This window comes from Ranitomeya variabilis, chromosome 5 (assembly GCF_051348905.1).
Source record: "Ranitomeya variabilis isolate aRanVar5 chromosome 5, aRanVar5.hap1, whole genome shotgun sequence".
Taxonomy (NCBI): domain Eukaryota; kingdom Metazoa; phylum Chordata; class Amphibia; order Anura; family Dendrobatidae; genus Ranitomeya; species Ranitomeya variabilis.
The window spans coordinates 626,379,795-626,403,881 of record NC_135236.1 but is presented as its reverse complement, the minus strand read 5'-3'; the positions used below and the strand labels follow the sequence as shown (position 1 = coordinate 626,403,881).

The following is a 24,087-nucleotide window of genomic DNA, read 5'->3' as shown; positions in this document are numbered from 1 at the left end:
GGCATAGCGTTTATCCATATGCATGAAGCAGGCGGCTTAGGAGCAGTGCTTGTTCCATATTCTTCGGATGCAGACTGTAACTGCTGCGATTGGAGTGGAAGGCTCCCATGTTTGTACTCTTATACATAGGCATATATGGTAACTCATCCAGGAAAAGCTGGGTCAGGTGTAAGGTGTCTAGGTAAGCTGGATGTCCCTAGCAATCTATACTTTGCTAATGACTTTGGTAACTCCCATTTTCGAGTTTGGCATTTGATGGAGTGATAGACAGGCTTGGGTAGAGTTGATGCAATTAGATTCGCAGGGCATGGACCATGGACAATAGCAGTAATGTATATTTGAGTCGGTAAAAATAAGGATAAGTAATGTGACAAATATAAGTGATAGTGAATGGAAGGGGTGGTAGAGGAGAAAAGAACGGGGAGGGAAAAATTGGAAAGGGAAAGAAAAAAGATAAATATAAGATAATAAACACTGATGATCAGTATAAAGGTGCAACAAAATAATATAATATTTTTGTGCATTATTATGTTTTGTATCTGTTTCTATCATTAATAGTATTATATTTATATATTATTTTGTTGCACCTTTAAACTGATTGTCAGTATTTATCTTATATTTATCAGTTTTGGTTCCCCATATTTGTTCTTTTAGCAAAAATGGCCGCTGCTACTTGCGCATGCGCACTGGAGCTCCGATCCGCCTGATGCTGATGGCATCCATAAGGGACAGCGTGGGTCATTGACATCACAGCAAACGTTACCTTGACCCGCGCTGTCACCAGGATTGCCAGATGTGACACAACCGGCAGCCAGGGACCCACTGCGCATGCGCTAAATTACTGTGGTTGGAGGCATATACACATGTGGGTAGGTGTATATAAATACACATTACACATGGCTCCACACAGCCCCCCTACAGATTCACATCAGGGACAACTCCAGGCAATCATTTTTTGGTGATCATTCCCTTATTACTAGGTTACATTCAATTTTTACTATTCACATATCTGCTTTTTCTCAATGATTGAGGCATAGTATTGAAACTTCTTCTGCACCGTTACGTCATTTTTTGGCATAATGACAATATTATTTATATGTTATGCTTCAATCCTCTTGGGATTGTACATGGGTGAATTGTCAAGTTTACTAGCTATACACTTATTATATACTAACATTGTCCTTTTGTTATTCTGTTTCCTTGTCTCCTCATCGGTGATCTACTTTTTTGTATTGTAGTATTTATCTGTCAGTTCTAAGATGTATTAAGAGAAGCACAGAGTCTAGATCACGTGAAGTCATTATTGCCCTCTACTCCTCCTTGGTCAGACCTCATCTGGAATACTGTGTCCAGTTCTGGGCACCACGTTTTAAAAAAGACATCAACAAACTGGAGCAAATTCAGAGAAGAGCTACCAGGATGGTGAGCGGTCTGCAAAGTATGCCCTACGTGGAACGGTTAAAGGATTCGGGAAAGTTTAGCTACAAATATCTGTAGGGATTTCACAGTGTAGAGGGATCATCCTTACTCTCATTTGCACAAGGAAACAGGTATTAGAAAAAAACATTTTGACAGTGAGGGTGATCAATCAGTGGAACAGGCTGCCACGAGAGGTGGTGAGGTCTCCTTCAATGGAAGTCTTCAAACAGAGGCTGGACAGACATCTATCTGATGGTTTACTGGATCCTGCATTGAGCGGGGGGGTTGGACACTATGAACTTGGAGGTCCTTCCAACTGTAACATTCTATGATATACATTTAAACTTGATATTTTTTATCCAATAATGGAACATAATTGATACCTCTTTATGAATTACCTATTGGGGGGATTATTGACTCCACTATATTGTAGTGTATATCCATTTGGGAGTTCCCTATGCAGTGAGGGACTAATAAATATATCTCCATGTTTTGGGGTTTATACTATTCTAACAACCGAACAACACTCAAATGGATGCCCCCCGAAGAAGCACATTGTGAAACGCGCGTTGGGGTCTGCAGCAGGTTGGTTCCCATGGTCTGCCCATGCTTTGTTACTTTGAGTCATTTAATATACCAGTGTCAGCTCTTTCCTGGATTTCACCTGTATCTGGAGTGTTACCTTATATAAATGTATGCTACTCCTTATTAACTTTTTTCATAGGACTATCCCTTTCTAGTAGGTCTGTTTTGACCCCTGTATAAACCTTGCACTGTGCACTTTATATTACTCTACTCATAGCTATTTTCCTTCAGGGTAATTCATGGCTTGATCATATGACTGACTTCTATTAGGCGCACATATAGACCTCTATACCAGTAACTGGCTCAGACGGGGCACTAAGGTATCACTACCCTTTGTATTTTATAATCGTTTACATTTCTATGATATCAATCTTGTATGCTTAAAACTTGTAATAAAGCTATATTATACTTTAAGAAGTTATGTATCAGTACAATCCCTTCCAGATCTCATCTCACAGTGCTGTCAGCTCTGCCCCTCCAGCCCCTACACTGACTGTAGTGCAATGAGATTTGGAGGGGATTGTAACAATACATAACTCAGCTGCATCTCTAATAGTAGCTGCACGAGATCAGTGAGGAGACAAAGGTGTGTTATTTTCTTCCTCTGTATGTTGCTGCTTGCTTATGATTGGTCAATCTCATGCAGAGGAAGAAGTACACGCCCCCAGAGACTGGTAATGTGCAGAACTATAACCTAAATTTTACTAGCCAATATCTCCACAACGCAAGTAGGAAAAAAAAAATTCTATGGAGCTCTGCAGCCACTTTTTTACAATGTAGCCAGTTTAACATGCTGAAACTAATGACAAAAAAATCCTTAAGTGATCACGGATTTCTCAAAAACAAGATGTACCTGAACACGACAGCAATTTTTTGTTTATTAAATAAAGATGGAATTTAAGCATTTTATCTTGATTGGTAATTCTGCTTCCCAATAGATTGCTATGGGGTGGCAAGTGCTATAGGAACTATTTTATGGCACTTTTGGGATAAAATGTAAAGGGGTGTCCCCAGTTTCTATATCTGTCGCCTATCCACAGGATAGGATTCAGGCTACCGCTCCAGTGAAACAGTGCACAGCCCTGTTCTCAAGAGAGATGCAGGTTACTTTTGTGGGATCCATATACCATACAGTTATTGACTGTTAGTTCCTATGGTTATGCCACAAATGCACAAAATGAAAATACCCCTTCAATGCTTCTGACCACTGCACCCCTAAAAATAAGAGTCCATGTAACACTGCATTAGCTGTACCTCCTCCTTGCACAGCACACATTCAAAAGGTATTGTTGTAGTTAAATACACCCATTGAAAAAATTAAAAGGTGCTGTACAGTGGATATAAAAAGTCTGCATAACACTATGTAAAAAGCTCTTACCAAGATGAATCATTTCATATTTTTTTCCACCTTAAAAATGTCCCCATAATCTGTACAAATCCAGTGAGAAAAACTGAAAATTTTGAAGGGGACAATAAAAATAAGAAAACTAAAATAATGTGGTTGCATAGGTGTGAACACCCTCTTCTAATTGGGGATGTGGTCAAGTTCAGAATTAGCCAATCATTTGTAAACACATGTTAAATAGCAGTCTGTACCCAGCTGCCGTCATGTACAGTACAGCGATTCTGATGATCCCCATATAAAGTTTAGCCGTTCCAGCAGAGCTTTAATGACATAAAGATCTCAGTTACATACGTAATTAGTACAGTGCTTGTGTAACGTACTGTACATGTATTTTATTACTGAATAAATTATTTCCTGAAAAAATGGCAGGGAATCCCTGAAAATTTTCTTAACCAGCAGAGGGAAAGAGGACAGCTGGGGGCAGAAGCGAAGGGGGTAATTACCCATGGAGCTTCACAAGCTATTAATATCAGCTCAGAGCTGTACACTAAGCCTTTAGTGGTTATTAAAATGGGGAACCTCAAAAAAAAAAAAAAAATGACAGAGTCCTTCTATATTTAATAACCAGCAAAGGCTATGGAGACAGCTGCGGGCTAATATTAATAGCCTAGGAAGGAGCCAAGGATATTTGCCCCCTCTCAGACTAAAAATATCAGCTCTCAGCCACCTCAGAAAAGGCGATTCCATAAGATACACCAAATCTGGCACTTAGCCTCGCTTTTTCCACTTGCCCTGGTGCGGTGGCAAGTGGGGTAATGGTACTGGGGCCATTTTATAGAAGTAGTATAGGTTCTCTCTTTTTGGGAAAATAAAAGATGAATACATTAAGAAGAAGAATAACTCCATAGCCAGTTTCAGGTGCACTTACCCTCCCATCTCCGACTGGGGAGTTGTCTTTGTAATAACAATGGTTTTCCCCAGCTTGGACTCCAGGTCCACCTTGTAGTCTCTGTGCCTGAGCAGCTCACGTTTGATAGGGGGCTGTAGTGGTTTGCCTAAAAAAAGACAGAGTCATGAGTCGTTACAAACCCAAAATTATATTTCAACTGGTCAACAGCTTAAATTTTTAAGACAGCCTATATGTTATACCCAAGGTACTAAATATAATTTTCATTGTATTTAGTAAACCTTTGGTGAAACCCTATAGCTGGAGAAGTCACTTCTAGCACTTGGGAATTCCCCAAATTACCTGTAGCAAAATGTCAAAGGCCTGGTTTTCATTTGTGGACTACATTGATTACAGTATTTTCGATGCAGCCTTAGACTTGCCACCAAAAATACTGGAACCCCATTAGACCTCTAAAGCGCCACTCCAGCGTTTTTTGTTTATTTCAGCGTTGGAGTGGTGCTAGGAGTCTAAGTTATATACTTTACAGGCGCCATCTTCAGTTGTTCCAAACATCGCTCAGGTCCAGCAACGCCATATTGTAATAACCATAACTTCTGACTGTCCAGCACGGCTGTGGATTCGAAGTCGGTGTAGTGGAGTCAGAGCCCATTTTGGTGGAGTCGGAGTCTGTGTCATGGAAATTGAGGAGTCGGAGGTTTGGCTTACCGACTCCACAGCCCTGCTGTCCAGAAGTTAGAAATAACAGTCAGAAGTTCTCAGTGTAAGTCTATGGGACCCTCATTCTGGGACTTGCATTGAGTAGTGGCTTCCAGCAAACACAGGAGTGATCCGGCAGGTCACAAAGTGCTGGAGACCAATGCTGGAGACCAATGCTGGAGTGCGTGCTGAGCGTACACCCTATCCTTGTGATTCAAGCGACATTTGAAAAAGACCCAGGACTGGTCGAAGCGTAAAATATGACTTGTCGCTCTATATTTTTCTGCCCAGCACTTTGGTGAATTTCTGATTGAAGTATGTGGAGTCGGGAAGGAATTATTTTCCCCAAAGTGGAGCTTACTACTTGCCACATGTTTTTTTTTTGCCTTCCTCTGGATCAACATGTTAGGTTAGGCTATGGGTTGAACTAGATGAGCTTAAAGTCTTCCTTCAACCTTAATAACTATGCTACTATGTTGTACTGTAACTAAATATAAACGATCATTTAAATAATTCTCAGTGCGAGTGCGGCTGATCTGCCGCTATCATACTAGTTTAAAAGCATGTGAATGTAACCAGTCCGCCATTTGAGTGACTTTTTTCTTGAGCTCAGTCAGGTGCATTACTGAACTCAACAACTTACACGTCTCAAGACCCAAAGTCGGAACGGATGTCCCCAGTTCCAAAGACATTCCACTAAAATCAACAGGCGTTAAAGCAAACCTGTCACATAATTTGCATCCAAACTCCTTGAGCAGCACGTCCATGCTGAACTTTCCTCTCACTTTGCATCTAACTCTCTCTTCGACAACCTACAATCTGGCTTCCGTCCCCACCATTCCACTGAGACTGCCCTGACCAAAATTACTAACAACTTACTTACAGCCAAAGCTAACAGACAGTTCTCTATTCTCCTCCTCCTAGACCTGTCCTCTGCCTTTGACACAGTTGACCACTGCCTCCTACTACAGATCCTCTCTTCCTTTGGGGTCAAAGACCTCGCCCTATCTTGGATCTCCTCATACCTTGCCAACCGCACATTTAGCGTTTCCTACTCCCATACTACCTCTTCATCTCGCCCCCTCTTTGTTGGTGTCCCTCAAGGCTCTGTCCTAGGACCCTTACTCTTCTCAATCTATACACTCGGCCTGGGACAACTCATAAGGTCCTATGGCTTCCAGTACCATTTATATGCCGATGACACTCAGATCTACCTCTCTGGCCCAGATGTCACCTCTCTGCTCTCCAGAATCCCAGAGTGTCTATCAGCCATATCCTCCTTCTTCTCCTCTCGCTTCCTCAAGCTCAATGTGGACAAATCTGAACTAATTATCTTTCCTCCATCTCGCATATCTTGCCTACCTGATCTATCTATCAAAATAAATGAAATCACACTTTCCCCTGTCCCCAAAATCCGCTGCCTCGGAGTAACCCTTGACTCTGCCCTGTCCTTCAAACCGCACATCCAAGCTCTCGCCACCTCCTGTCGCCTCCAGCTCAAAAATATTTCCAGAATCCGTCCTTTCCTCAACCCACACTCTACCAAAATGCTCGTGCATGCCCTAATCATCTCCCGCCTCGACTACTGCAACATACTCCTCTGTGGCCTACCTTCTAACACTCTCGCACCCCTCCAGTCCATCCTTAACTCTGCTGCCCGTCTAATTAATCTCTCTCCTCGCTACACTCCTGCTTCCCTTCTTTGCAAATCCCTTCACTGGCTCCCAATTTCTCAGCGTATCCAGTTTAAATTACTAACACTGACCTACAAAGCCATCCATAACCTTTCTCCTCCATACATTGCCAAACTAATCTCTCAATATCTTCCCTCACGTAATCTCCGGTCCTCCCAAGACCTCCTCCTCTCCTCCACGCTTATTCGCTCCTCACCCAATCGCATCCAAGACTTCTCCCGAATATCACCCATCCTCTGGAATTCAGTGCCCCAACACATCCGGTTATCCACTACTTTTGAATCCTTCAAAAGAAACCTGAAAACCCATCTCTTCAAAGAAGCTTACAACCTGTAAAGACTACACGGCCACCTCAACACCACTGGAGCTACTGCAACCCTCGACCTACTGTCTCCTTCCCCATAATCCTGTAGATTGTAAGCCCGCAAGGGCAGGGTCCTCTTCCCGCTGTACCAGTCTGTCATTGTTAGTTTTGTTTACTGTAAGTGATATTTGTATTTTGATGTAACCCCTTCTCATGTACAGCACCATGGAATTAATGGTGCTATATAAATAAACAATAATAATAATAATAATAATTTTGGCGGTCTTACTGAGACCAGATAATGACAGAGGGTTAGAAGCTGAGCTCTGTGATATACAAATTTATATAGATTTCTGTGTAAAAAGCTGTGTAAACCCTTTCAGGGCTCAGCTTCTTACCCCCTGTCCCTTTAATATCTAATCTAGGGGTTCTGTAGGTTATTTTCAACTTTTCAGAAATTCTACTCCAAATAATATGGCGCTGTATAAAATGGCATTCAGGGTCTATACCTTATATCACATGCTGCTGTGAGTTACGGTAATGTATATATGTAGTATGCATATGCTTTTAAGTGGAAAAGTCCCCCATTTACAGACAAGCCCACTGCCCCATTAGCCAACGTTGGAAAATCAAGTATTGTGCAGTCTGGCAAACAGCAGTGATCAGAGAATACATTGATGGTCTGGTGTCATTATGAGGGGTGCGCGCTTTCCATCCTCCTCTCCCGGCAACCAGACGTCAATCAATGCCGGAAATTGGTTAAAACGCGGAGAGGACGCAGACATTAGAAGGATGAATATCACCAACCATCTTTCTTCTCTCGCTCTTCTGTAATTCGCCTCTGTGCAAGTTTCTCATATTCATCTTTATCCCACTTTCGACGGAAATCTGCGTTCTTGGACTGAAAAGAAGGGAAGATGCATTAATAGTGCAGGAGGCTGTGCAGGTAGTGCTACTTTACTGGGGAACTATTGAGAACGTTTCTTGCCCTATGAGTTTCTTATCCAAAAACTGCCCAGAGAAAGAAGATTTGGAAGACGACAGTATCATCCACCATGACAGAAGTACAAACATCTTAAAGGGAACCTGTCACCTGAATTTGGCGGGACCAGTTTTGGGTCATATGGGCGGGGTTTTCGGGTGTTTGATTCACCCTTTCCTTACCCGCTGGCTGCATGCTGGCCGCAATATTGGATTGAAGTTCATTCTCTGTCCTCCGGAGTACACGCCAGCGCAAGGTAATATTGCGTTGCGCAGGCATGTACTCCGGAGGACAGAGAATGAACTTCAATCCAATATTGCGGCCAGCATGCAGCCAGCGGGTAAGGAAAGGGTGAATCAAACACCCGAAAACCCCGCCCATATGACCCAAAACTGGTCCCGCCAAATTCAGGTGACAGGTTCCCTTTAATGGATGAAAAAAGAAAGAAAAAATTAAATCACGGTGAAGACAGTACTTCTGAAAATGTGAGATGCCGTAAATCTGTTACCAGAACAGTCCCCTCTAATAACTGCCTCCTTAAAAATAAGCCAGAGGCTGCTGAGGGGCCCTGGGGTGCCTGTGCAAGTTTTAGCTTAGAGGGGGGTTCAATAAGCATACCATGAGGGGTGTGTTAAATGCCCCTCACCTCACCTTTGAGAATAAGGGTATGTGCACATGTTGAGTATTTCCATATGTCCTTGATGCGTGTTCACACATTGCATTTAACACATTTTTTTCTGACAAAAATAGTCCCATTTTACTATCCCTACAAAGTGAATGTGATTTCTTAACTGAGGATGAAACATCTGTCCTGGAAATATCTAATGAACATGCAGCGTGTGAATGAGACCAAAGGTTGTCATCAACCAGAGCGGCCACACCACACCCACCAGTGGTTGGCCAAAGGCCACAACATTTGGCCAGTAGAGCATTAAACCATTGGCCACCACATTGGATGTGGTTTGGCAGCACGATTAATTGCACCTTGTGGTTTCACTCTGAGGCTATATTCACACACTGCTCTCTTCTGAAAATAGTAAAGCCCAGCTTTCAAGAGCTACTGAACATTGCTCCTTCACATGGCAGTGATTCATCAGCTTCATCAACAATGACATCAGTTTCTCTCTGATGAAAAAAAAAAAAAGGTTTCTCCAGCTTCTCCATTCTGCCAGCCCATGAATACAGACAGCACTCAGATGACATCAGGTTTTTCAGGACCCATAGACTTTTCTGCCAAATTTGATCAGACACTTGGATCAACATCAGACATGTCTACGCGATTTGCACAGACCACTTGTGGACATGTGAACAGCCCCATACACTATCAAATGTACAAGTACTATCCGTGAAAAACACAGATTGCACTTGTATGCGTAAAACTGACGTTTGAATGAGTCCTAAGGGATTCAACAACAAGCTCTGCAAAGACTCCTGCTCAGCTGCGATTTTCATGGCAAACAAATCAGATGTGAGTGAACGGAGAGCAAAATCTGACACTAAAGAGTTTTGTGGGTAACTCCCGCACTGCTGATTTAATGAAGACATCAGTCCAAGAGTCCTTTTAATAAATTTGCAATTTTTTTATTCAGCGAGTTTCAAAGTGACTTCTTATACGGGAAACAATCACACAAGATCCCCGTTAGCACCATGAGAAAGTGTCACGGTGCAGAGGCGAGTTCACTGCTGTAAAATTCTACCAGTGCACTGCGGTGACGTTCTCACAGTGTTAGCGGGGATCTCACAGAGGTCACCGCAGCTCAGCCCGGCCCAGAACGCTGCCTCAGTGATCAGAAGCAACCTCGATGACGTCACCGCCGGTCACTGACGCGGTGTTAACAGCAGCTCATTCCTCAGTGATTGTCAGCCTGGATGGGCGCATCTTGGTACTGTCCAGGTTGAAAACTGTTTATCCCCCAGACATGCATATGAGGGATATTGTTGTTTTCTTTTTGTTTTATTACAAGAGACGAGGGCTTCGGTGGAATTAGGCGTTAGGTGAGTATAACTGTGTTTATTATTTTTAAATAAAACAGTAAAACTGTGTTTTGTTTTATTTTAAATAAAAGACTTTATTCTGGCTGTGTCTTTATTTACCATGTAGCTATAGGATTAGTAATGGATAGGTGTCTTATAAACACTTCTCCATTACTAATCCGTGGGCTTGATGTCACCTGACAATACAAAGGTGACATGAACCCCTCAAGTATGAACCCCACTTGCCACCGCTACAGGGCAAGTGGGAAGATCTGGGAAAAGCGCCAGAATTGACACATCTCATAGATGCGCCTACTCTGGGTAGCTGTGGGCTACATTTTTTAAGCTTGGGGGGGGCATAGCCATGGCCCCTTACCAGCCCCCAGCTGTCAGCTTTAACTTGACTAGTTGTCAAAAATGGGGGAACACACACATTTTTTTTTTTGTTTAAATAATTAAAAAATATGGTGTGGGGACCCCTCTTGATAACCAGCCTTGCTGAATTAAAAGCTGAGGGTTGCAGCCCCCAAGCTGTGAGTTTTGCCTGGCTGGTTATCAAAAGTACAGGGGAACCCACACCTTTTTATTTATTATTATTATTTATTTACAGCACAGGAGCAGCTGATAAATACTCCCATCAGCAGCTCCTGCTCTCACTGTTATCAGCGGCAGCAAGAGTCGGCTGACGGGAGCAGTAGTCCAATCGACTGACACCAGTGAGCGGAAGTCAATTTTATACCTCCGATGACAGCTGTGGGTTAACGCTGTCATTTGTCAGCGTGGGACCCCCGGCTGTATGACTGGCGGTAATGATTTTAGCGCTGATCAGAAGCGGTGTTTGTCGCGCTGTCATACACATGACAGGGCGACAAACACTCAGTGTTCGGGGGGGCGAACGCAAACAGTAACAGGGACCTTCCTGGTGAAGTTCGCATTTGGTATGGATGACAAACTTTACTGTTAGAGTTTGCCCGTCTCTAGTCACATTACGTTCACCTGAAAAGGTTAGAGGGCTTTTTAGATTTAGCCTGAAAACCAAATATTCCTAACTTTTTGTTAGTGTGTATAACATATATTTACAAATCTATATCTACATATATTGTATCAACGTGTCATATCTTCAGTGTTGTCCCATGAAAAGAGATAATACAATATTTACAAAAATGTGAAGGGTGAACTTGGCTTTGTGAGATAGTGTGTATGTAAACAAAACCGAGTACACCCCTCACATTTTTGTCAATATTTTAGATCTTTTCATGGGACAATGTAGACCTGACACAGTGATACAATGTACAGTTGTCAGAATACAGCTTGTATAACAGCGTCAATTTGGTGCCCTCAAAATAACTCAACACAGCCATTTTGTCTACATCCGAGGGAAAATAACCAATTTGTACCCAAAGTGCCAATAGTCTGTGTGGCCACCATTATTCTCCAGCACATAGCGGTCACTGGTGGATGATGGAGACCCTGCGCTCCCCCACCTCGAGGACCCCCGCAGATGTCTGTAGGGTTAGGTCTGGTGACATGCTTGGCCACTGTCTGCTACACCACAGTGCAGTGAATGGGGGTAGTGCTGTCCCTGAGGGCACCACAAGTCTCAGGAGCCCACCTGCGAGGGGTTCTTGCTGCGGTCACAGTACCCCAATCTGCCCCATTCTATGCAGTCGCAGCTGCACAGCACAACCTGCTGCCATGTTGTAGCCCCGGCCTTATGGACAGCAGGTTTATCACCAGATAATGTCTGATTATCAACAGAGTAGTCTGGGACTTGTAGTCCCACACACGCCACAATACTCCTAAATAAAGCAGGCAGCCATTGCGCAGAATAACTATCACTGTGACCGCTGCGCTCTCCGCACAGAACCGGCCTCAGGGAGAACCGGCCACCGACACACAGGAAACACTCGGCAGCCGCTCCGCAAGCACTCACCCCACTTCCTGACGCCATCTTGCACACTAGAAGCCGCCGGTCGCGCTGAGTGACGTCATGCGGAGCGATAGCTCCTACAGTCACCATGACCACGGCTCCAGCCCCGCCCACTCCCGCCAGGAGTCTGGGAACCTTTCTATACTACTCAAAACGACATCAAACGGTTTTCATACATATTTATATCGTGATATCATGTGGTAAATATTAAAGGATATCAAATATATCTGCAAACGAAAACATTGGGGAGACTTCCGGGTATCTATGTAAACACCTGGCGCCATATTTATTGTGGGCATTTGATAATTTTTAAATGTGTTATATGTAGTAGTTTCTAAAATTAATGGGAAATGTATGGCGTCACTACGAGATTAATGTGCTGTACTCACACTATTACGTCATTCTGAGAGGTGTGCAGCTGTACTAAGCCATGACGTCACTAGCCGGCCGCTCATACCATAGAGCTACGAGAGGGTAGACAAGTCACTGCGTGTGGAGCAGATGGCGTCACGTGGGGTGAGTGCTGGAGAAGCGCTGAGGAGCCCTGCAGTGCTGTGCGGGCAGGAGGGACTGAGGGCAGTGAGCAGTGAGGTCAGGGAGCAGTGAGGTCAGAGAGCAGTGAGGTCAGAGAGCAGTGAGGTCAGAGAGCAGTGAGGTCAGGGAGCAGTGAGGTCAGGGAGCAGTGAGGTCAGGGAGCAGTGAGGAGGGAGCAGTGAGGGCAGTGAGGAGGGAGCAGAGGGAGCAGTGAGGAGGGAGCAGTGAGGTCAGGGAGCAGTGAGATCAGGGAGCAGTGAGGAGGGAGCAGTGAGGTCAGTGAGGAGGGAGCAGTGAGGGCAGTGAGGAGGGAGCAGTGAGGGCAGTGAGGAGGGAGCAGTGAGGTCAGGGAGCAGTGAGGTCAGGGAGCAGTGAGGTCAGGGAGCAGTGAGGTCAGGGAGCAGTGAGGTCAGGGAGCAGTGAGGTCAGGGAGCAGTGAGGAGGGAGCAGTGAGGTCAGCGAGGAGGGAGCAGTGAGGTCAGGGAGGAGGGAGCAGTGAGGTCAGGGAGCAGTGAGGTCAGGGAGCAGTGAGGAGGGAGCAGTGAGGTCAGCGAGGAGGGAGCAGTGAGGTCAGCGAGGAGGGAGCAGTGAGGTCAGCGAGGAGGGAGCAGTGAGGTCAGTGAGGAGGGAGCAGTGAGGTCAGGGAGCAGTGAGGTCAGTGAGGAGGGAGCAGTGAGGAGGGAGCAGTGAGGTCAGCGAGGAGGGAGCAGTGAGGTCAGGGAGCAGTGAGGTCAGTGAGGAGGGAGCAGTGAGGAGGGAGCAGTGAGGTCAGCGAGGAGGGAGCAGTGAGGTCAGCGAGCAGTGAGGAGGGAGCCGCCGCTCGGACTGTGTCCTGTGGTCTCCGCACAGAGTGGATGGGGCTATGGCAGTGTGGCAGGCTGGTTGCTTCCCATTATTAGGACCTGCAGAATGTACCACAGGGGTGTGTGCGTTATATGAGGCCGGGCTGACAGCTAGTATGGCCACGGCTCTGGCCCAAAAACTAGTCCCACCATGGCTCTATTATCGTGGTCCACCTTCTTACCATGAGAGCTGCAGTCAGCTCTGAGCAGTGGTCATGACACACAGAGCCCCCCGAGTAGTGACAGCCAGCCCATGCCTCCCCCACAGTAGTATATAAACATAAGGATGAATGACCTCAGGGAGATCAAAACATCCAACACCGCGGAGACACCATCACGTGTTTCTCAACGCAAGCAATGAATAGCCAGGTCTTTCACCGGGAAGGAACAACCACGGGAAGGGCAGCATCCAATAAAGGAAAACCACCTATGCCAAAACATGGTATCCATCCACAGACAGCTGTTTCGGGGTATTTGTTTTGGCATAGGTGGTTTTCCTTTATTGGATGCTGCCCTTCCCGTGGTTGTTCCTTCCCGGTGAAAGACCTGGCTATTCATTGCTTGCGTTGAGAAACACGTGATGGTGTCTCTGCGGCTTTTCTACATGCATTTGCATATTTCCCATAAGGGATGGGGGCAGTGTTGTGGATCACTGCGTTGAGAAACACATGATGGTGTCTCCGTGGTGTTGGATCTTTTGATCTCCCCGAGGTCATTCATCCTCATGTTTATAGTCCCCCACAGTAGTGACAGCCAGCCCATGCCCCCCCCACAGTAGTGACACACAGAGCCCCCCCCCCGAGTAGTGACAGCCAGCCCATGCCTCCCCCACAGTAGTGACAGCCAGCCCATGCCTCCCCCACAGTAGTGACACAGAGCCCCCCTGAGTAGTGACAGCCAGCCCATGCCCCCCCCACAGTAGTGACACACAGAGCCCCCCCGAGTAGTGACAGCCAGCCCATGCCTCCCCCACAGTAGTGACAGCCAGCCCATGCCTCCCCCACAGTAGTGACACACAGAGCCCCCCCCCGAGTAGTGACAGCCAGCCCATGCCTCCCCCACAGTAGTGACACACACAGCCCCCCGAGTAGTGACAGCCAGCCCATGCCTCCCCCACAGTAGTGACACACACAGCCCCCCGAGTAGTGACAGCCAGCCCATGCCTCCCCCACAGTAGTGACACACAGAGCCCCCCTGAGTAGTGACAGCCAGCCCATGCCCCCCCCACAGTAGTGACACACAGAGCCCCCCTGAGTAGTGACAGCCAGCCCATGCCCCCCCCACAGTAGTGACACACAGAGCCCCCCTGAGTAGTGACAGCCAGCCCATGCCTCCCCCACAGTAGTGACACACAGAGCCCCCCTGAGTAGTGACAGCCAGCCCATGCCCCCCCACAGTAGTGACACACAGAGCCCCCCCGAGTAGTGACAGCCAGCCCATGCCTCCCCCACAGTAGTGACAGCCAGCCCATGCCTCCCCCACAGTAGTGACACACAGAGCCCCCCCCCCCCCCCCCCCCGAGTAGTGACAGCCAGCCCATGCCTCCTTCTATATTAGTGACACCCACAGCCCCCGTTATTGGTATGACAGCCAGCTCATGTCTGCCCCCCCCAGAGTAGTAACACACAGAGCCCCCCTGTTATCAGTATGACAGCAAGCCCATGCCTCCCCCCCCCCCCCCACATTAGTGACACCCACAGCCCCCGTTATCGGTATAATGCCAGAAAGCCCATGCCTCCCCCAACATTAGTCACACCCAGAGCCCCCCCTCTTATCAGTATAATGACAGCCAGCCCATGCCTCCCCCCACAGTAGTGACACCCAGAGCCCTCCTTGTTATCAGTATAATATGCACAGCCCATGTCTCCCCCCATAGTAGTGACACCCGGAGCCCCCATTATCAGTATAATGACAGCCAGCCCATGCCTCCCCCCACAGTAGTGACACCCAGAGCCCCCATTATCAGTATGACAGCCAGCCCATGCCTCCCCCCACAGTAGTGACACCCAGAGCCCCCATTATCAGTATAATGCCAGCAGGGCCATGCCTCCCCCATAGTAGTTGTAGGTATGGTCCCCCATTGTCAGTATAATGCCAGCCCAGGCTCGCCCATAGCTGTCACACCAGGGCAGTACACTCCCATCCAGGCTCCCAGCTTCCCCCATCACACTATGGCGTCCAGCTCCGGCTGCCTCCTCTGTCTGCAGTACCCTCCTATATCCAGGCCACGTTCTGCCAGTACAATGTATGAGATCTGATTTGGCTCGGTGAGAGGCTCTGGACTGCGGTCTAAGGGGTAACTTTTCTCCTTGGGGAGAGTGACATACCAGCTCTGGCATGTCAGAGTGCGGAGACTTATAGGCCATGCATTCTCATCTGGGAATTAAATTTGCAAATTGTCTCTTCAGAGATGGAGGACTAGTGTTCTACATCCAATAAGTAGCGCTAGAGCACCACTCCAGCGTTTGTTGGGTTTTTTATTATTGCAGTGCTGGAGTACTGCTGCCCTACACCTAATATTATACCCACCACCTGCCGTCTTCAGCTCTTCCCAGCACCACTCCGGCCCTGTGCCGCCATCTTGTGACCACAACTTCTGACTGACCGGAAGTCAGAGGTAACGATCACAAGCGCTCGGTGTAAGTCTGTGAGGGCCATAATGAGGATCTCATGCACTTCCATTGAGTGGTGACCTCTGGATCTCCCAGCAAACTGTAGTGATCCGGCAGGTCACAAACGTCTGAAGACCGACTGGAGCAGCGCGGGTAACACAGAAGACACGTCTGGGGAGACCTAGGGTTAACTGAGACTAGCAGGTCTACTCCCGCGCCAAAACCTCAGTCTGAAAAATCCGAGTTTTGGCATTCTGTGTATTATCTGTTTTGATTTCTTATTTTTTCTGTTGCAGAAGTCGCCGGTGTTTTTGTCACTTTTGCTTGTGATCGTTTTTTCTTTTTTTCCAGACATTTCCTCAAGCTGCGACATATTAAAGCGTGACATACCCTGATCTGAAAAATGCATGATTCCTAGAAATCATAGTCTCGTCAAACTATGGCAGCTATAAAGAGTTTATCAGCTTCATGCTGGAGAATCCTGGCGGCCCGGAGGTTACCAGTTTGTGCGTGCACAGCTTCTTCATTGGGCAGTATTCCTAATTCTCGGGTAAGCGGTAAATCAGGGCACGATTATTTGTAACTTTGTTTTAAGTGAAGATTAAAGGGATGGAGCAAAGTCCTAATGAATTTTCCTCCTTAATCCCTATCTGTTTAATGCCATAATGTAAACTATTTTCTAATATACTTGAATTAAAAATTCCCTATCCTTCTAGCAGAGAACACACTGATTTTATAAAAGCAACCCATTAAGTGACATGACTGGAATCAGGGTCTCTGCCCCTACATTATGTTGCTCTTTGATCGGGTAGTAAAAACTTGGTGACAGCTGCCCTTAGAGGATGTTTTGTACTGTTACCCCAATGCTAAGATATACGTCTTTTAATTTCTAAGCTGTAAGCCTGAGGCTTCACTACTGAGGCAGCCCGATGACCCCTGCTCACAATGTGCATGTGCTTCACAGACATACGACATAACTCGGACAGGTTTGGGTGTCCCCTTGAAAATGACGATATTCCGGTGTATTTTTTTCTTGCGTATGAAGCTCCCACTATTTTGTAGTCTCTGAGAGACTCTCAGTATTGATGCTGTGCACCCAGAAATGTCCTGACAATGTCTGTTATCCATGTGCGGCTTGTCCACCATCCAGGAATAACCACACTGTGTATTTTCAGGTCACCACAAAGGCATTTCTACACCAGGATCTTACAGCAACGCCAACATTTGTGGATCAAAAGAAAAACTTTGTACTCAAGACTCCAAAAGTAATTATATTTCTAAGATCTGTGTGGAAATCTGCATCTATCCACCATCAGCCATAACATGAAATCCAAGATGGAGATATCTGCCCGTGACGATGGCCACTGTCAAGGGATGGAGTATATTAGACAGCTAGCGAACAGTCAGTACTGGGCGCGAGAAAAACGAGCGAGCGTAAGGATGCGCAGGACGCTCTCCAGGGCCGAGGCGTAATGGTCTGATGGATGGGTAGCTCCAAAGTGGCAGGGTCTTGTAGGTGGTCCTCCGTACACGTTGTAAGGCCTCGCCTCATAACTGTTAATAATAAAAGGGGTCGTCCAGTCGCCCCAGCTTCTCCTGCCATGATTAAATCTGGTCTCTGTCGGAGCAAATAACAGCTGATTGGTGAAGGTGCAGCTGTCGGGTCTTACCTGTCTCATATCGATGACCTATCTGATAAATACCGTAGGTTTCATCGGACGACCCCCATTAAAAAAAATCTGCTGTTTTGACAGAACAAGGGGGGCGTTAACAATATTTGACATTTAGTTTTCTCGTTCTGACCAGACTGTATGCATGCACATGTATATACAGTATTGTGCAAAAGTTTTAGGCAGGTGTGAAAAATATGCTAAAATGTAAGAATGCTTTAAAAAATAAGTTTTGTTTATTAATTAGCAAAATGAATGAAGGGGAAAAAAAACCTCAAAATTGAATCAATATTTGGTGTGACCGCCCTTTGCCTCCAAAACAGCATCAATTCTTCTAGGTACACTTGTACATGGTTTGGAAGGCAGGGAGGTTGTTCCAAACATCGTGGAGAAGTAACCCCAGATCTGCTGTGGATGTCACTTGTGCGAGTTCTTCTGTCTCTTCATGTAATCCCAGACAGACTCTGTGATGGTGAGATCAGGGCTCTGTGGGGGCCGTATCATCCCTTCCAGGACTCCTGTGGTTTTTTTTTTTACGCTGAAGATAGCACTTAATGACATTGGCTGTATATTTGGAGTCGTTCTCTTGCTACTAAATAAATGTGGAGCCAATCAGACGCCTCATTGATGGTATTGCATGATGGATAAATGTCTGCTTATACGTCTCAGCCATTAGGACATCATTAATCCTGACCACATCCCCAACGCTGACAAAATTTAGCTCCAAACTTGCAAGAACCTTCCACCATGCTTCACTGTTTTCTGCAGACACAGCCTTCTGTTACAGCCAAATACAGCACCTGCTGGCAAGTATCCATTTTTTCTTACATAGTTTACTCACTTGGCTTTGATCCTTCTCGAAGGTGTGGCTTTTTGGCTGCAAGATGTTTGGAACAACCTCCCTGTCAATTTCCTTCAAAAACAGTGTTCACGTGTACCTAGAAGAATTGATGCACTTTTGTTCGCACCAATTGATGTGACTTTAGTTTTTTTTTTCGATTACTCTGCATTTTTATTAGTTTAAAAAACAAACTGTTAACACTTCTGTTTCTGAAACCTTCCTACTTTGCAGCATTTTTTCCTATACCTGTCTAAAACTTTTGCACAGTGCTGTATATATGTGATACCTGCCCTTATCTTTGATTTAATTTGCATTACAATTTCAGGGCACCCATGACACTGATCCTAAACAAATGGCTGTACGGGAGAAGGTGTTCAGCATAGTACGGGATTGCTTTAGGCGTCATGGAGCGGAGGCCATTGACACCCCTGTGTTTGAGCTGAAGGTTAGTTATTTCTCAGTGTTTGTAAGATACAAAAGGAACAGAACTGTCTAATAGAGTAATATTGTTTGCTAGCATCTAAAGACATACTGATAAGGAATTTAGATTGTGAGCCCCATTGGGGACAGAGATGATCATATATGTAAAGCGCTGTGGAATAAGACGGCGCTATATAAGCAAAGCATAATAATAATCCTGAAGGCAAAAATAAGCAATTTTCAAAATAATCTGCAACACAAAAATAGCATATATTTTTTCATGAAAACCCTGTACAACTCCTTCACATAGCTGGTAATACAGTCTATGACAGAAGAAACATGCACTGGTCACTCTCCTTTCACAGTGCTAAGTCCTCTTCACATGACCGTATTTTTGCTCAAGAGCGATGTCTGTGATCAAAAGTGACAGCAGTCAGGCCAGTGTTAATCAATAGTGATGTTCAGATGACCGTCTTTTTCCACTGACTGAATGTCCACGTGAAAACAATCACAGCATGCACTAGTCTTCTCTATTACCATATATACTCGTGTATAAGCTGACCCGAGTATAAGCCGAGGCACCTAATTTTACCACAAAAAACTGGGAAAACGTATTGACTCGAATATAAGCCAGGTATGCATTGTCTCCTCATCCTGGTATGCATGGCTTCTCATCCCTATCCTGATATGCATGGCTTCTCATCCCTATCCTGATATGCATGGCTTCTCATCCCTATCCTGATATGCATGGCTCCTCATCCCTATCCTGATATGCATGGCTCCTCATCCCTATCCTGGTATGCATGGCTCCTCATCCCTATCCTGGTATGCATGGCTCCTCATCCCTATCCTGGTATGCATGGCTCCTCATCCCTATCCTGGTATGCATGGCTCCTCATCCCTATCCTGGTATGCATGGCTCCTCATCCCTATCCTGGTATGCATGGCTCCTCATCCCTATCCTGGTATGCATGGCTCCTCATCCCTATCCTGGTATGCATGGCTCCTCATCCCTATCCTGCTATGCATGGCTCCTCATCCTTATCCTTGTATGCATGGCCCCATCCTTGTATGCATGCTCCCCTCCCTATATTTGTATGCATGGCCTCATCTATATCCTTGTATGCATGGCCCCATCCTTATCCTGGTATGCTTGTACCCCATTAAAAACATTTTAAAAAAATAATCCATTATACTTACCTTCCCGGCACTCCCTCGCAGCTTCTTGTTTCGGTGCCAGCAGCTGCTTTATGCTTGTAAGCAGCTCATGGCAGCTGCCGGAACACTCGCCGCTCCCCATGCCGGATCTGTGTGCATGGAGAGCAGTGAGTATTAATTGCTATTAAGTAGCCTGCACAGTGTTAGCCGTCGGGTGGTCACGTGTGCCCGCTACTTAAGAGAAATGAATATTCACCTCTCTCCACGCTCATGGGAGTGGAGAGAGGTGAATATTCATTTCTTTAAAGTAGCGGCACATGTGACCGCCAGGCCGCTGCAGGAGCCGGCTTCTGTGGCTGACACTGTACCGCGCTATTACAGAGAGACAAATGAAAATTCATTGCCAGCCCAGTGAATATTCATTTCTCTTCAGCAGCGGGCACAGGTGTTAGCCACAGCAGCCGGCTCCTGCCTCCTGTGACCCGCTGCTCCACCACTAACGCTCCCCCTCCATCTTCTGGACACCTCACTCGTGTATAAGGGGGGTGTTTTCAGTGCAAAGAAATGTGCTGAAAAACTCGGCTTATACTCGAGTATATACAGTATTTGCCTATTCATGTCTATGGGTGCGCAAAATAAATTAAATATAATTCAGATCATCTATATGGCATTTGATTTTTATGGAGAAATCCTTTTTTTTTTAACCCCTTACTAACCACCAATACGACTTAAAACTGACCTGATTTATGAGAGACTAGCCTCCCCATACAGGAGACAATCCAGCAGCTGTCGGCTGTACACTATAGCTGACAACTTGCTACAGCAGCTACGGTCAGTGTTGGCATAGACCTTGGTCATTTAACCCCTTAAATCCCGCTGTAAATAGTGACTGCAACATCTAGATGGTTAATAGTGTGTGGGCTCCCGCTTTAACCCCATCAGCACCCTGAGGTCTTGATTGTGCGGTCCTGATGTTTGTCATGGCCAAATAACGACCTTAAAATCTTCCCACTATAGCAGCCTGTTCAGAAGTTAGTGACATTTAGGTGGTAAAAATGCATATTTTTTTCCATTCCTGTCATGCCACTATTCATTAATTCCTGAAAAGCACCTGAAGGGTTAATAAACTGCCTGAAAGCAATTAATACGTTGAGGGGTGCGGTTTTTCAAATGGTATCACTTTTGGGGAATTCCAATACATAGGACCCCCCCAAAATCACTTCAACTGAATAGGTCTCTAAAAAATACCATATTTTTCGGATTATAAGACCCTCTGGATTATAAGATGCACCTCAAATTTTGAGGAGAAAAATAGGAAAAATCCTTTTAATAAAATGATTGTGCTTCTTATAATCCATGCGTCTTATTGCTTTCTGGGGGGTGTTGGCTGCGGTGAAGCAGGGTCTTGGGTCACTGCTGGAGGAGGCAGGAGTGGAGCGTTGCCGCACGCTGGGATGAGGGGGTGTTCGGATGTGCAGCGTGCTGCTGTGGGGGTCTCTGGTGCTGCGGGGGCTCTGTCGACATTTTGTGAAAGGCCAGAGCCCCTGCAGTTCCATGGTTTCCTGTGCGGTGGTCTCATGGAAAATGGCCGCCGGGGGGTGGCACATGCGCAGATGAAAATCTCGGGAGATGAGACTTCAACGCTGAGATTTCTCTCCTTTGCCCTCTGAGCCGAACCCCCTTGATAAGACCATGCAAAGTAGCATTAAGTAAAAAGGCCGATATCTCTGGAACAGTTAGGTGGACTTACAAAAGAAGAAATACTCGGGTGCAGCAGGAATAAAGAGCGGAAACTAGTCAATTTTCAGCTGGTGACAGAATTCTCTTTAAATTCAAAATAATTAAAATTATTTTAAATTTTCTGTTAAAAAAAAGAAAGAAATACTTTATTCTTAACACTTTATGGTATAGTAAAGTAATTTGGGGTAGGTTGTTCTTTAATTTCCTCACCTTTTGAGTTATGTGGGGATCTAGGTAAGAATCTAGTGCTACTGTTCCTATCTTATAATATACTACCAGTGCAGATGCTGATTACTAAATATTAGTTTTTATCCACCCAGAAAACCGATTAACTATATTAAGAAATCTAGTTGTGCTCAGTTTATTTATAAAAGAGCGCCCAGAATCCCTTCCATATAGTTGGATGATAAGTCTGTTTGCTTACAGTCACCACCAGAGGGAGCCTCTGAGCCTATGGTGTACTTACTGTGTATACATGAGCTCCCTCTAGTGGCGGCTGTAGGCTTGTTTTGAACTGATCCCTGCACAGGGGATTTGGTGCTTTTGTATCAGAAAGACAGAATTTGCATTGACAGAAATGGATTTTGTTAGAAATTAATTAGCACATAATTTTTCAGTCGTAAATTGACACAAATAAATGTGGACCATGTACCAGATGCCTTGTAATGTGGGCCACCGTGTAGACGGCAGTGAAGACATGAGCAGTTAGCATCTCCTTAGTAATTAGCACTGGCGTTAATCTGAATGGATTTTTCCTGTATTATTTTGTAGCTGTACGATGGAATACGTTATCCTCACATTATTATTCTGCGTATTTAAACTTACTTATAAATATGTTATCTTCTAACCATGGCCGAGCACCTGCTGGGCGAGTTTTGAGAATCAGCTAGCGATTAATCCACTTGTTATTCCGCATGGGTAGCGTGAACCATGGATGCTCAGGATGGCAGTGATAAGGCATCACCATGCAGTGACAGTCTGAACAGCAGCGAGGAGGGGGCGGTATTGATTGCATGGTCTGCGGGCCGTCACCATTTGAAGGAGTTGGGTCATTTAATTCTCAGGTAGAGCAGACTGTAGAAATGCAGTAGACATGTTTATGGCTCCTCTCAGTAGGGCTGTAGGATCTATAAGTAGCCCTAACGGGGTGATCCACAGGATAGTCTGATTCTGGGACCTGCAACGATCTGCACAACGGTGAATTTTTATCCCTGATGGGGCACTTTTTTTTTTAACCTCATTAGAACTGAGTGCACACCTGAAGGCCACTCCATTCATTCATTCATTCATTCATTCATTCATTCATTCATTCATTCATTCTCTATGGGGCTGCCGACAAAAAGCAAAGAGCAGCGCTCCGCAGCTCTATGGGGAGTGAAGGAGCTGCAGTTGAGCGCGGAGCTGCAGTTGAGCGCAGAGCTGCGGTGGAGTGAAGGCGCAGCGGTGGAGTGAAGGTGGAGCGAAGGCGCAGCGGTGGAGTGAAGGCGCAGCGGTGGAGTGAAGACGCAGCGGTGGAGTGAAGGCGCAGCGGTGGAGTGAAGGCGGAGCAAAGGCGATGCGGTGGAGCGAAGGCGCTGCAGTGGACCACGTGCCCTGCTGCTCCGTTCTGCTGATCAGTGCAGGTCCCATCCATCGGACCCCCACTGATCATTGAGTTATCACCTATTTGGCAGAGAGGTGATGGCTTTACACTAGATAACCCCTTAAGCCTTGTCCACCATATTTAATATGTACTAGTCCTTTTACACGCAAGCTTTTGCTGTCTTCATCCTCTACTAGATAAAGTTGCTTTTGCTGCATATGGCAGTGTAAAATGTCCCATTTCCTAAGTTCTGTAACACGGCAACCTGTCTTCTTGAGTTGGTTGTTTATGAGCACTATATGTGCTGGAACCTGCTTCCCCTCACTTACCAGCATGTATGGCTGATGCCATGATCATATGGCCTGTGTGCCCTGGACTGAAAGCTGCCTCTCTGTTATGCCCTTGTGCAGTTAGACTGACAGAGCAGCAGGAGAGAACAAAGACTGGCCACTGCTTTTTGTAATCCGGCTTTGTGTCTTTGCTGCTACAAATGGATTACACTTGACAACAGGCAGTCAGCAGGATGGATAGACAGAAGACACCAGCACTTTGAGGTGACATTTCAGGAGCAAGTCAATATCCTTCTTACAGTACCATTCTAGCATTTTTTAGTATTTTCCCTGTCCATCTGCAATCAGTAATATATGCTCTGTGTATACATTATAATACTTACTGCTCGCTGCCGTCTGCCGTTTCCAGCGCTGCCCCGATCCTCTGCAGCATCATGTGACTGCAGCAGTCTTTTGCCGGATGCTACAGCCGACTGGTTCCTTTCATAATGTAAGTGTGAGCGCCTCGCTCTGAGTCCTAGAGACGTACATTGAGAAAGTGTCTTCCAGTCCACACAGA

General features: G+C 45.9%; 2 protein-coding genes across 3 annotated transcripts in view; one reads left to right on the top strand and one right to left on the bottom strand.

Annotated features, from left to right (window-relative positions):
• The window catches only part of ZMAT2 (zinc finger matrin-type 2), a 38,593-nt gene extending 26,605 nt beyond the window's left edge, over nt 1-11,988 (bottom strand). The window contains exons 1-3 of the mRNA XM_077266137.1: nt 11,843-11,988; nt 7,761-7,854; nt 4,278-4,404 (exon numbers count right to left, since the gene is read on the bottom strand). Of these exons, the coding sequence (XP_077122252.1) occupies nt 4,278-4,404; nt 7,761-7,854; nt 11,843-11,929 (308 nt within the window). The 5' untranslated portion in view covers nt 11,930-11,988. The remainder of the gene's footprint in view (nt 1-4,277; nt 4,405-7,760; nt 7,855-11,842) is intronic.
• A 144-nt stretch (nt 11,989-12,132) lies between these two features.
• LOC143776620 (histidine--tRNA ligase, cytoplasmic-like) overlaps nt 12,133-24,087 on the top strand; it is a 62,960-nt gene continuing 51,005 nt past the window's right edge. For both annotated transcript variants that reach the window (XR_013215877.1, XM_077266136.1), the window contains exons 1-4: nt 12,133-12,355; nt 16,179-16,377; nt 17,003-17,092; nt 18,664-18,783. Coding sequence is in view for 1 of the 2 variants with exons in the window: in XM_077266136.1 (XP_077122251.1) it covers nt 16,267-16,377; nt 17,003-17,092; nt 18,664-18,783 (321 nt within the window). In the remaining variant the exon portion in view is untranslated. The remainder of the gene's footprint in view (nt 12,356-16,178; nt 16,378-17,002; nt 17,093-18,663; nt 18,784-24,087) is intronic.